The 12,450-nt window shown below is 42.9% G+C and overlaps 1 protein-coding gene across 1 annotated transcript in view; it reads left to right on the top strand.

Annotated features, from left to right (window-relative positions):
- The window catches only part of iqgap1 (IQ motif containing GTPase activating protein 1), a 46,057-nt gene that overhangs the window by 6,576 nt on the left and 27,031 nt on the right, over window positions 1–12,450 (top strand). The window contains exons 3-5 of the mRNA XM_088641211.1: window positions 10,416–10,572; window positions 10,924–11,001; window positions 11,337–11,413. Of these exons, the coding sequence (XP_088497337.1) occupies window positions 10,416–10,572; window positions 10,924–11,001; window positions 11,337–11,413 (312 nt within the window). The remainder of the gene's footprint in view (window positions 1–10,415; window positions 10,573–10,923; window positions 11,002–11,336; window positions 11,414–12,450) is intronic.

The following is a 12,450-nucleotide window of genomic DNA, read 5'->3' as shown; positions in this document are numbered from 1 at the left end:
TGGTTCATTATTTTATAATGCACAGTAGAACTTAAATCTCAATTAGCAGTGCATTTTGCTCATTGTAGAACAGATTACAATCAGATATATAAAATAGCACATGCCATTTTACTGTAAGCTCTGATAATTCTCACTTAGTGTTTCTGTTAACCATGACGGCATATCCCAGCTCTTACTGGGAATGCAAATATGGCAACTGTATTATCAGGAACGATTTCCATTTTTGACAGTCTCTCAGGTATCTTTGTTCCTTTCTTGTTTGCACTGGAGTTTCATGGTATCAGGAAAGGCAAAAAAATCATTTGAATAGCTCCTCTCTTCAGTTCCCTCTCTTTCATATTGCAAGTTCTCTGCCACGGTAGTGGATTTTAATTGCTGCTACTGTTGTCTCAGCCCCTAGAAACACAGTCCCATGTTTTTTGACAAAGTTACACAATACATACAGTAGTTGCTATGCTGGTAGATAAGTAAAAATGCATATATATTTTTCTAGATCAGCTTTTACACAGTGCTGAACCAGAGAGCTGGAGAGGAACTTCTGAGCTAAAGCTTTCACCATTACATGGTTTTTAGAGCCTCCCAAACCCGTATAAAAGCGAACACTGCTTGATTTCTCTTTGTCTCACATGACTCCTTTGTTACAGTACCTCTTGATCTAAACTGTTAGGATTGGAAGCAATTATGGTGTTTGAGTCCATAACTCTCAGATAATTGTCTGCTAGGGAATGTGTTTCAGCTTGTTCAGCAGAATAGCACGCAAGTTCGTCTTCTATCCATCCCACAGGAGCTACTGTACACCTCGATATTGTTACTGCACGCTTGCCCCATGTAAGGGGACGTCTGTGCAAGTGGTCAAGAGCCACAGCTAGGGCTCCATTCCCAACTGAGAAATGGATCCATACTCTGGCTGCACCGTACTGTGAAGTTTAGTTTCACCCCACTATTCATTCAGCCAAGTGGTGCTCTCTCCAATTTCCTCAGCCCAGACCTCAAACCACATTGCCGCCCTCCCCCTCACCCTCCCCCGGTCCCTCAGATCTAACCTGCTTGTCCTTCACCTCCCTCTGCCCTCTGTTTCAGCTCTTACCTCAACCACACTGCCCCCCTCACTTTTTTTTGTCAGTCCCTTGGCAGTAGCCTCACAAAACACTACCTCCAAATATCCCCAGTTCCCCCTGCTGCCACTAGCTCAGAGTTCCCTTCAGCCCACAGCCAAATGCTGTTTGTGTTTGAGGGCAGTAGGTGTTCAGTTATGGCTGCCGAGTGTGTATGCGAGACACTCCAATGTTTTGTGTATTTGAAGTGTGTTTATATTGAAGATGTTAATGACAGGCTATAGTAGCATTCATCCTCAGCTCTGATAGATTCCAGATTTTAGGATGTGTGGTCTGTAAGCACTGTACTGGAAAGCAGTTAGAGTAATAAGAGCTCTCCTTTACCAGAATGCTGGCATACTGACAGCTTTAGTGTCAAACGTTCTCTGTTCCTGGAAGGGTGACACTGGCAGGACCCTACAGACATACAGCGGAAGAGGAAACTGTGACAGCAGCTGTTACACTGGCAAGTCAGTTTTTTTCTGCCATATCTTCGCAGATGGTCTCGCACATTGTGCACAGCAGTTCATGGCAGCCTCGCCTTTAAAGGGCTGCTTTGCACTTAATCCAGTAGAGGACAAATTTCATTTCCTAAAATGACTTAACTTTTTTTTTTTTAAGCTCTTTCTCACCGCACTCATCAGTCGGAATGTCTGGAATGAAAACGTACCGTTTACGTGTACTGAAGCATCTTTAAAAAAGCAGTAGAGAAGGTGGGGGTTTGAACTTTTTTTTTTTTGTGCTGAAGTGTTCCACAGATGGAATAGGAACATCAGGAACACACCAGGTGACAGGGTCTTTACCAGCACAATCTTCTGCAGCTACCAGTGGCAGGATTGCAGTATGACTTTCACAAAACTGGGCTTTCAAAATGGTGAGGCCCAAGGAGTTTCTAGGTCACACATTGATAAGTTTAAAAAACCTGTGCGTTGTGTAATGGCTCTTCTGATCATCTCAATGAAGGCGTGTCTCTTTACGGAGCTTTGAAGCTGGATACAGTGGCAGAGAATTAACTCGGCAGGAAGAGGTGACTGAGGTCTCCAGTGGCTGTGTGTTCACCTGGAGAGTGTTGAGAATGGAAGCTGTCGAATTTCTCTTTGAAACCTCAGAAGTCACTGGCTAGCGTGCGTTCATGCCATTTGAGCTGTCAACAAGAGCTACATGCTAAACAGCAATCCGAGAGCACAGTTAATTTTATACCGACGAGCCAAGCAGAACTGGATGATAACAGAGGACTTAGTGGCAGTCAATAATAACAGAGATGGGTTTGAATGGCTCCACAGAAGCAGAACGCCATGTAATTAACACTGTAAATCATCTGGCTCTCACTTTAGCAGTCAGTATGCCTCTGCTAGCCTGAATATCATATCTTCAGATATGTTCTTCTTGTTTCAAAGTGGAATTGCTGAAGAAGAGATGTCATTGGAATACATTTTTAGGATTGGGCATTGTTTCACGTTTCGTTCAAATGTTTCATGAAAGTGTTATGCTGGTCAACGTCATACTGTACATGCAGAGCCACTATGTTGAGTAAGTGTGCAGAGAGAAAGAGTTCTTACTAGATCCATGGGCCCTCAAGTTAAAGATGGAGCTGGTAAAGACTGAAGGCTGTGTACTGTACTCATAGCAGGCAATTTGAAGAAAACCAGGCAGGGTGCATTAAAAGGCACCATTCATACTTCTGTAATGGCCCTCCTTGCAGACCGAGTTTCCTAGCCACACAGAAGCCATTGTTTATGTAGATGTAAATAATCTTATAATTTTTTTTCTTTAAGAATAGGCTCCTCCAGTTGCAGAAATTATGTAAATCTACAGTATATGATGTAATTTCCTTGAATTACTTTACCTGTAATACAATGTAATTTAGGACTGAGTTATACAAAATGAACTTCTTCTTGAGTGACATATGCTGCTACAACCCAGGAGGTTGCCCTGGTCCGTCGGTGCAGCGATTAGAGAACTCTGCTTGTTCCTGTGTAGATTGTTGTCCGTTTGTTTAGATGTAAGAGAACTGTTATTATTTTCCTCTTTAAATTATGTCCATTTAGTGCTTTTCAAACAGATGAAAAGATGTTGTTTCTGGTCCCAGTTTAGCTTCTGCATTTTCAGATCAAAGAGGCAGTAGCTTACCTGTCAGAGTACTAACACTGACTCATCAGGAAATAACAGCTTCTGTTTATCACTGAAATAAGTGTTACCAGGCAACCACAGTTCGAGCCCTGCTGTTAACTGTGACATATACAGACACAGGCCCAGACTGTTTCATTAAGTGGCCAGGCAGTGAACAACAGAAGACTTTTTCATGGCCATGAACCTCATAAAACTGCTGCAGGCCTAGAAAAGAACACAGTATTGGTTTTGTTAAACGGAAGCTAATGGTGACAGTCCTAACAATACTCACGCTAACTTCTTATGTGTACTCAACTGTATCTATAGGAGGTGAAGGAGCATGAAAAGAAAATTCTTATTAGCAAATTATAAGCAAAGTTATCAAGAAAACATCAGTGTACCTTGCAGCAGAACACTTTATTGAACAGACATGACATCCTTAAACTTATGATGATGATAACATTAGTAATGGCTGATGACTAAAATTCTTAAGCTAGTAGCATGTGGCCACCATTGGAAGCAATACATGCTGTGTATGTGGGAGCTTTGCTTTACATCAAGTTGAAGGTTCTTTCATCTGGGATTCTGTCTCATTCCTCTCGTAGAGTCTTTATAAACATGAGGCACACCTCATACCAGCTCATTCTACGAATGTTCGGTGAGTCTCAAGTCTGGGAAGTTAGGCAACTGCAGCAGTACTGCCACATGGTTTATAGGTCTGGGTGAGTGCACAGAAAGGACACCGATCTTGATCAGTGTAGCACCTTGCAGTCAAGTTGCCATCCATCATTACAAGCGGAGTTCTACAGTGTCTAGAAAACCCCTAGTGAGATGTTAGGTCATGATCTGAGAGACCACAAGTAATATCAAGGATGTATTGTGTTGAAGCGTAACAACATGCCGGCTCTGGACTTGCTGGCTTTTGACATCTCGGATGATTAGCAATGGTGTGATTCTAACAAACCAAAGGCACAAAGAGATTGTTCTCTTGGCATATCGGTTTCTTTGTGTTTTTCTTTATTGATTTTCAATGGACATGACATTTAAGAGGATAAATAATATATCAGTTGTGTCTAATTAATGCTCTAATAATCAATTAATAGTAATAAATAAGGTAATCTAGTGCAGTGGTTGGTCTTTTGAATGTACAGTATCATAAATAATCTTTTAATTCAAATGATGCTAAAGGTGTTTGGTTAAAATACAAAATTTATATATTTTTTTCTATCACATGCATAAATATTTTGATACATTTCTTTTGGTGCTTATGGTGCTTAGTATGTTATAGAAAGTTTATTGACATGCAGTATTTCTAGCCTCCTTTTCATTTTCAAGTACTTCCCCAATAGGATTTATCTGGAGAACTCTGTCATTATGTTTCAGAAAAAGTAGGAATGAATATCAATAAGCGTAGGGGAAAATGACTCCCCAGAAAAAGAAGCACCAGCATACAAAGATGAAGAAGCCAAACACGCAGAGGGAATGCCAGCTGTGCTGATTTGTGTGTGAGGAGAGGCTGTCTGCAGCTGGCTCAGCGCTGAGCCAAACTCCTGTTCGGGCAGCCCTCTACACTGCTCCGTCCCTTTCCTGTCCTACAGTTCCCCCAGGATGAGCAGAGCTTTTCATTTGGCCATTGGCAAGAGGTCTGGGTTCGTCGGGAAAGTCAACAGTGTCCTTTTGAAGGGACACTACAAACCACATTTGACATCAGCGCACGACAGACCCAGCTCCTGCTCAGGCCTGAGACAATGTGGTAGGATTCCCCGCAGAAGAGTGTAGCTCCTGAGCAACATCTGGAATTCCTTTCACTGAGGACAGATTTATTTCCCAGATGTGTGCTGTTCCTGTCTAAGGTTTCTTTCCTCCAGAGCGTCCTGTGCTTGGGGACCTTGGGGGTTGAGGTTGCCTGACATGGGACTCCATGCCTGCGCGGCAGTACAGGTGGACCCTCGGTCTGCCCTCTGCCTGTGTAGCATGGCCCCCTGGTCCTCTGATGGATGAAGAGTCTGTGGGAGCCCAGGAGACCTGCTGTTAAAAGTGTGCTTAAGTGGGTTTGCCACAACAGGGCACATACAGCACATCAGGAGTTCGGAAACCTCCTTGTTCAGTGAAGGGGCTTCTCCATTCACTGCAGTGATCCTTGTCTCGTCGGTGAGTAATTGAAGTGCTATCATTCCTGAGCCCGCAGGAGAAGACGATTCCGCCAGTTCTGCCTTTGTCCAGTTTCTTTATCCAAACTATGGTAACTGAGCCTCACATTCCTGGACAATCAGGGCGCCCTGTGTCCAGTTTCTATGTCTATACAGTATGTCTAGTTTTGTATTACTGAGCATGACATCTCTGGACAGTCAGGTTTGCCTAGAGAAGAACATTTTCAACAGACCTCATTTTCTAGTGTGTTCAGGTAGAATCTCAGTTGAGATCATGAGACCATAAGAAGGCTTCCTCCTGATTGTTACCCAAAGGATCTCATCAGTGTGGCAGTATAAGCTTTTTCTAGACCAACTCAGCACTCTGTATAAATACAGTGCCTCCTGCTCTCAGTGTTGAGTATCCTTCTTGATAGTTTTCGTTTGTGTCCTCTTGTTTGTCTTTCTCTGTTTATTCTGACATCCATGAGGTTGATATTGTCAGAGCTTTTCAGGATTTTTGTAGCTTTGAATCATGTCCTCTCATGGTATTCTGTTAAAGATTAAAAGGATTTAGTTGTTTTAGCTGGTTGGAGCAGAACATTCCTTTAATCCCAAGAATGTATCTGGTCACACTTCCCTTGATCTGTTAGAGAGCTGCAAGATCTTTTCTGTAACGTGGTCACCAAAACTATACATTGCATCAGTAAGACTTGCATTATGTACAGTTCACATGAAACCCCTTGCTTTATAAATTCTACACATCTAAATATATGTACAGTACTAACTTTCTTCCCCACCCTTTACTTAAAATAAACATGTCAGTCATCTCGTGTCTTTCATGAGTAGTGTCAATCTCAGTATTTCTCATCTTGCATATAAATTCATATTTAGTTCATTTTTCATGCTTTATGCAATACATTATGCATGTTATTCATATGCTTAACATCTATAATTTGATAACCAAATATTTTATAAGAAATCTTATCAAATCAAAATGCAACAAATTGTGTCTTCCATATCCTTGGCTGCTACTGCTTGTTCAGAGAAATCTAATAAGCAAGACCTGCCTATTCTAAATTCTTGTTGACTGTACTTTTGTATCTTATCCTCCAGTTCCTTATCATTTCTATAAGTGTAAATGTAACTGGTACAACAGTTACAGGTCTATACTTGGTTCCTTTTTAAAGCCTTTTTTTATCTGCGGGTGTTATGTTAGCAATTTTCCTTTCAGCTGGTTTGTCTTTGTCTTGAGTTTTTTTTTAACAGTCTATGAATAACATGCCACATTTTTCTTAAATACAGTTGGTAGAATTCCATCAGGTACTGGAGATTTAATTGCTTCTAGTACCTGCCACATTTCTACCTCTTCTATGCATTATTTAATTTGTTAATTTCAAATGAATGCTCTAGTAGAAAATCATATAACCAATAAATATATATTTGGAAACTTAACAATAGAACACCTGGGGATGAGTTGAGCATCTACCATGACATAACACAGTAATTGGATTAGTGGAAACACTCCGTCTTGGCACACAAAATATAGAAACAGATGTTTAATTTGCGCAGAGACTACTGCACAATAGTCTTTTTCAGTCATTTCTGCCTGAATGCCTTCTGAGAACAGGATCCTTCCACCCAGTGGACTTGTAATGAGGCTCTAGCTTAGCACTCAATTATTTCCTGTGTGCAAAGTAGAGAGGATGTATATGCTGTGATGCTGTGATTTACCTCCAGGTAGCACAGTAACCAAATCTGCTGACCTCAGGCTTTGCCTGTCGGCCTTGGGAAGCTCTAGTGAATGGGGAAACTCGTTGTAGGTCGGGACTCCCATCTCAAATGGTCCGGCTATTCCCAGCTTTTATGGACAAGCACCAGCTATGTAAGAGTGAGTAATGTACACTCTGTATTTGTCTGGGTGCCTGCTGTAGTGGACTCACTCTTGACACAGACTGCGCGGAATGAAAGAGTGCTGTGCAAGAAGCCGTCTCCCCCAGAGAGGAAGTGACTGGAGGACAGATGCTACCAGAGAGAAGTTGTTACTTTCCAGGCTCTACAAATGTGGCGACATCTAGGGATTCTGTTGCACATTCCTGAAAATCCCTGACCCCGGACAGTTTAATTTTTGTCTGTTCATTCAAGGAAGTGTATATATATTTTTTTGTTGTACTACATTTTGTTCTATTAAAGGAAAATGGAAGATTTTGTGTTGGTGTGCTTCTAGACCTAAAAACAGACTCTGCATCTAATTGAATACCTGGGCTCTTTACAAGGCTTCAATCAGGACTCTGCAAACATCCAGTTTTGAAATAACTGGCAGATCCTTTACCCTAATCTATTGTGCAAACCATTTATCTGTGGACTAAAGAGTACTACTTAATACTTCATAAATTCTCCTTTATACCTTTCTGGACATTCATTTTCCATTCATCCCAATGGGTGTGACTTCGTATGAGCCTGATGTAAAGTATTTTGAAGCCATGCACACAGTGCAAACTAGTAGTAGATCTCTTTGGGTTCAAGATCTAATATTCTGCGTCAAAGGAACAAGTAACATCATAAAGGAAATCTGTATTTTTTTTTTGTTCTTCGTGATGTGAGCAGTTCATTCTTTTCACAAGGAGAAATTGATGCTTTCCCCTGGATGAGCACAGGAGGAGACCAGGTCTTGCTGTCTGTGGACCCCAGAGGATTGCTGAAGATGGATTTTGCCGGAAGTGTGAACGGGAGCCGGGGCTCTAGAGAGGTCACCATCTGTTCTTCCTAGAGGAGAATGCTGGGATTCCTGCCATGTGCGCAGAGAACAGAAGGCTGTGCACAGGGCTGGTGTGAACTCAGGAAAGCCCTCAAGTCTGCGAGGAGGAGAGAGGCCTCTTTATTTCTTCCTGGAGAGACAGTTCTCTATCAACACTGTCTTCCTATTGGAGGACCCCTGAGCCGTCTGCAAACCCAGCTTCCCATGGCAGGAAGTTTGAGGAATGTCAAGTCTGCCCACTCCCTCTGACACGGGGCTGCTTATGGAGCTGCAGGGTGCCGTAGACGAGATGCTGCTTATTACTTGCAGTATAGAAATGAATGTTGCCCATTGATGACATTTTGTCCAGTATCCTTTCAGTGATTTTATTGAACCTGTGGTATTTGGCTGGCAGCTTTCTCAGATCCCTCTGAGATCGTTGTGATTGTGCAGAAGGTTGTTTTGGGTGTGAGAAAACAGGTGTGTCAGTGCTGCTGGTAAATCCCTAGCTACCCTGAGCTAAGTCAAGCATGTTATGATCAGCACACAGGCAGTTAGACAGGTACGTTTCTCAGCAGGCTCCTACAGAGCTGTATTTCACACTAGGGGAGTGTCCCATATAAGGAAGCCAATTAGCTTATTGTACTATGGTTTGCTTCATGGTTGGGGGAGCAAGGTGTCTTTATTTTGAGAATTTAAATATAGGTGGGTGGATAACTCTGGCTGGGAAAACAGCTTCTGTCTATGCAGTGAGGTGGAGAGGGCCCAATCAGTGTGCAGTGTAGGCTGAGAGCTCGGACAGCCAGCGTGGGAATGGCTGTGCTCATCCATGGCTCTGTGACAGGTCCCTCCCAAACCGGCTTTTCCAGGACTCTCCATTTCCTGTAGAGGAAAACTGGAGCTTTTCCTAGCAAGAGAGCGAGCAAAGGCATGCAAATCATTCCTCAAAACTGCTTCCAATGTGAAGGAAATTAAGGAAAGTTGCTTATTAAAATCTTTTTTGTTCCTCTGCTTTTGCTCGGTAGTGTTAAAGTCCCTTCCTATAGCCTTTCTGTCAGAACGTTACTGAGAATAGAACTGTGTCAATGTGGTAGAGATCTTCAGCAGTGATGTTGAATTGCTCTCGAAACCAGTGGAACAATCCACTATTTGCACAGAACGTGGGTGCCTGAGATCTGTTTTTCTATGCCGATGCACAATGTCAAGCTGCCACACCCAGATGTGTCTGCATGTGCTCTTTTGTCCCTGGTTTTCTGTGAATGATCCCTTCACCCCAGCTGTGTTTTTTTTTAAAGTGGCAATGCTGTACAGTAGCCAGGGAAGAGGATACGGTTCAAACTCAGAGGCCTAATACAACACGCATTGTAAGGAGGGAGACTGAAGAATGTGCCCTGCAGCCACAGACCCTGAGTGCATCAAGGTGTTACCAGATGCTTGACCTCGTATGGAATGAAGCCCAGCCTTTATAGATGAAGTTTTTTACCTTTCAGATAACGCAGAGGAAACCCAAGACAAAACTGAAACAATTTGGACAGATAATGCTGCAGTTCGGTCAAAAAGCTTTCTGCTTTGGATTGGAGACGACGTCTACAGATGCATAATTGTAATTATAGGCATCGTATCTGTTCATTCCCGGCCAATTGGGTAAAGGAAAAAAAAAAGGGTAGGAAAATTGTAGTAACTGTGTATGCTTTCGAAAATGAAAAATTCCAAGATGGCTCTGTCTCAGACTGCTGTTTGCGAATGTCATAAGACCACACAGTATACCTCATGTGCAATGGTACGAACAGAGATACAGATGGAATGTGATGGATTGGTCAGAAAGCAATGCCTAGATGGTATGTCAGGAATGCAAGGAACTGCGTGGCAGTGAACAGTACTTGCTCTTGGAATGCTCTGCACACTCGTGTTGAAAGTGCACCCATGTGCTTGATATGTGATGGTGCAGATAGTGGTATTCTATTCTGTCACTTTGAGGTTTTTGCATTTGTTTCAGATTTTGAAATTGGGGGTGATTCATCAGACAGTTGAAGTGTGTTCAAATCAGTACTGTGGAATCTTGCAGAAGTATCTCCACTCCATACAACTGCATGGTGTGTGAAAAGGACATGTGGAGATGATATTTAAAAACCCCAGGTCAGGGGTAGGGGCTCTTGTTTCCTTCAGAGAAGCATTTTACACTGTTGTGCTCTCTGATGCAGCACTGGCCAACATGCCCCCAGGTATTCTGGAAGCACCTTCCCTCACCTTTTCCACACTGCTTCCTCGCATTTTTCCTCCTATTTCCAAATGGTCTCTCCTTTGTCTTGTGTTCCTGTGGTTTATTTCTCCTTTTCTCCGTTTCAGATGGATGGAGGCCTGCCTGGATGAGGAGCTGCCACCCACCACCGAGCTAGAGGAGGGCCTGCGAAATGGGGTGTACCTGGCCAAGCTGGGCAACTTCTTTGCACCCCGAGTTGTCTCCGTCAAGAAGATCTACGACCGAGAGCAGACGCGCTACAGGGTGAGAGGATGGGCGTGACGGTTGGGGGTGTGCAGCAGAATGCCGACTTGTCTTTCTGCATCTTTTTACAAGGAAGGGTGATTGGACAAGGGTGCTTAGATCTCTTGTCCTGACCAGGTTTTTTAGTTTTATTAACTTCCTGCTGAATTAATAAATGCCACTTCTAAGACTGGCCATACAGCTCCTGTACCTCATGACGTGAGTGATGATCTGTAGACACTCAACTAGCGCACACATTGTGGTGAAGTCTGGACCACACGGCCCTACTACTGGTCTCAGCAAAAGCTTTGTACTGCTAGAGCTCCTTGAAAGTTCTAGGGAAATATTTTGATCACTATATCTCTCTTGCAGGCCACAGGGCTTCATTTCAGACATACAGACAATGTGATCCAGTGGCTGAATGCTATGACAGAGATTGGGCTGCCTAAGGTGAGTGGACTCTGGGGTTGGAGGCGTGCATACAGAGCTCAGGGACACGGAGAGGACAGGGCCTCATACCACTTTAATCATGGTTTCCAAAAGGCTGTTTAACAGTGTTTTCGATTTGAGCAGCTGTGAATGTGCTCCAGTGTGTGTAGTAAGAGACCGCCTACCCTTGTAGAGATTAGGCAATTTCCTCTGTGCACCAGGTTAGCATGTTATGATTGCAGCAGAGCCGAGTGCTTAGTCTTTGACGTGCTGGGACGTGTTTATAAAAACACGAGTCTCTTTAACAATACCACCAAAGCACTGAACCTGAGGGTGGGTTATCTGCTTCTTTTCAGATTTTCTACCCAGAAACAACAGACATCTACGACAGGAAGAACATGCCTCGCTGTATCTACTGCATCCACGCGCTCAGGTACCTTCCAGCTCCTGCTTACTCGTTGGACAAGGCAGCTGCCACTTGCTTCCATCAGCCAGTGGCATTGGAGGTTGTGGGTTCCTGTCCTAAGCGGACAGCCTCTGGTGTTTCCAAATCAACATGTGTTATCAGATAACCCCCATCACCCTGAGCAAATTCCTCTTCTTCTCCCCGAGGGGTTTTGCAGTCTTACCAGCCAGGTTGAGAAAACAAGTTAAACCCACATGTGTGTCCGACTGGCAGAAGCTTGTGGTATTGAAGAGAGCTGCAAGCAGAATCTACATCAGCCATTCCAAACAGTCGGTGCCACTAATCTGCCAGTCACTTCCTGTGGTAGATTACATAGGAACTTTGGCACTTTTTTGACCTCAGCTCCAGCCATCTTGTTATCTAAACCTGATCACAGGGACAAGCACAGATGATGTGTTTGAAGTATTCATGAGTCACACAGAAAATGCAGTATTGGAAAGCCCTGATGTTACGCTTGGGTAACTAGTGAAAGAAGTGGATGTCATCTTCCATTCATCTTGTAGCTGTCGTAGTCAACTGAGCTTTGTTCTAGTCAAACACCATAGCCAAGGGCTTTTTGTGTCATCGTTTTGTTCAGTTTGTATTATTATTTTCTGCTATTGGCACTTGATGGATAGCCTTGTTTAATTAAGACGTATCTCTCACACACTGCCAGGGGTATTAGTTGAGCACGCCACATTACTACATTATAAAGTGACATTAATATCTTTTTAATTTCTGATTTTGCTGAATCAGATTTACTTTGGTGCAGTCATGATCAAATATCAGGGCATGATTCCTTAAGTGAAAGTTATCTAAATCCTAAAACAATAAACTTATTGTGTTTTTTATCTGCATCTGCATTACCTTCCAGTATGTAAATCGCTGGTCACTAAGTTAAATTTCACCAGTTATTCTTTAAAATAAGATTTGGCATTGTCAGCTCATTTATGTGAACGTCCACATTTAGTATCTTCAGCGTGGTCTTCAGTTCATCTGTATTTACTGAGTGTTGGGGCATCTCA

This window comes from Lepisosteus platostomus, chromosome 7 (assembly GCF_059453375.1).
Source record: "Lepisosteus platostomus isolate fLepPlt1 chromosome 7, fLepPlt1.hap1, whole genome shotgun sequence".
NCBI lineage: Eukaryota > Metazoa > Chordata > Actinopteri > Semionotiformes > Lepisosteidae > Lepisosteus > Lepisosteus platostomus.
Note: the sequence above shows the minus strand (reverse complement) of the source record. Positions and strands in the feature narration are given on the sequence as shown.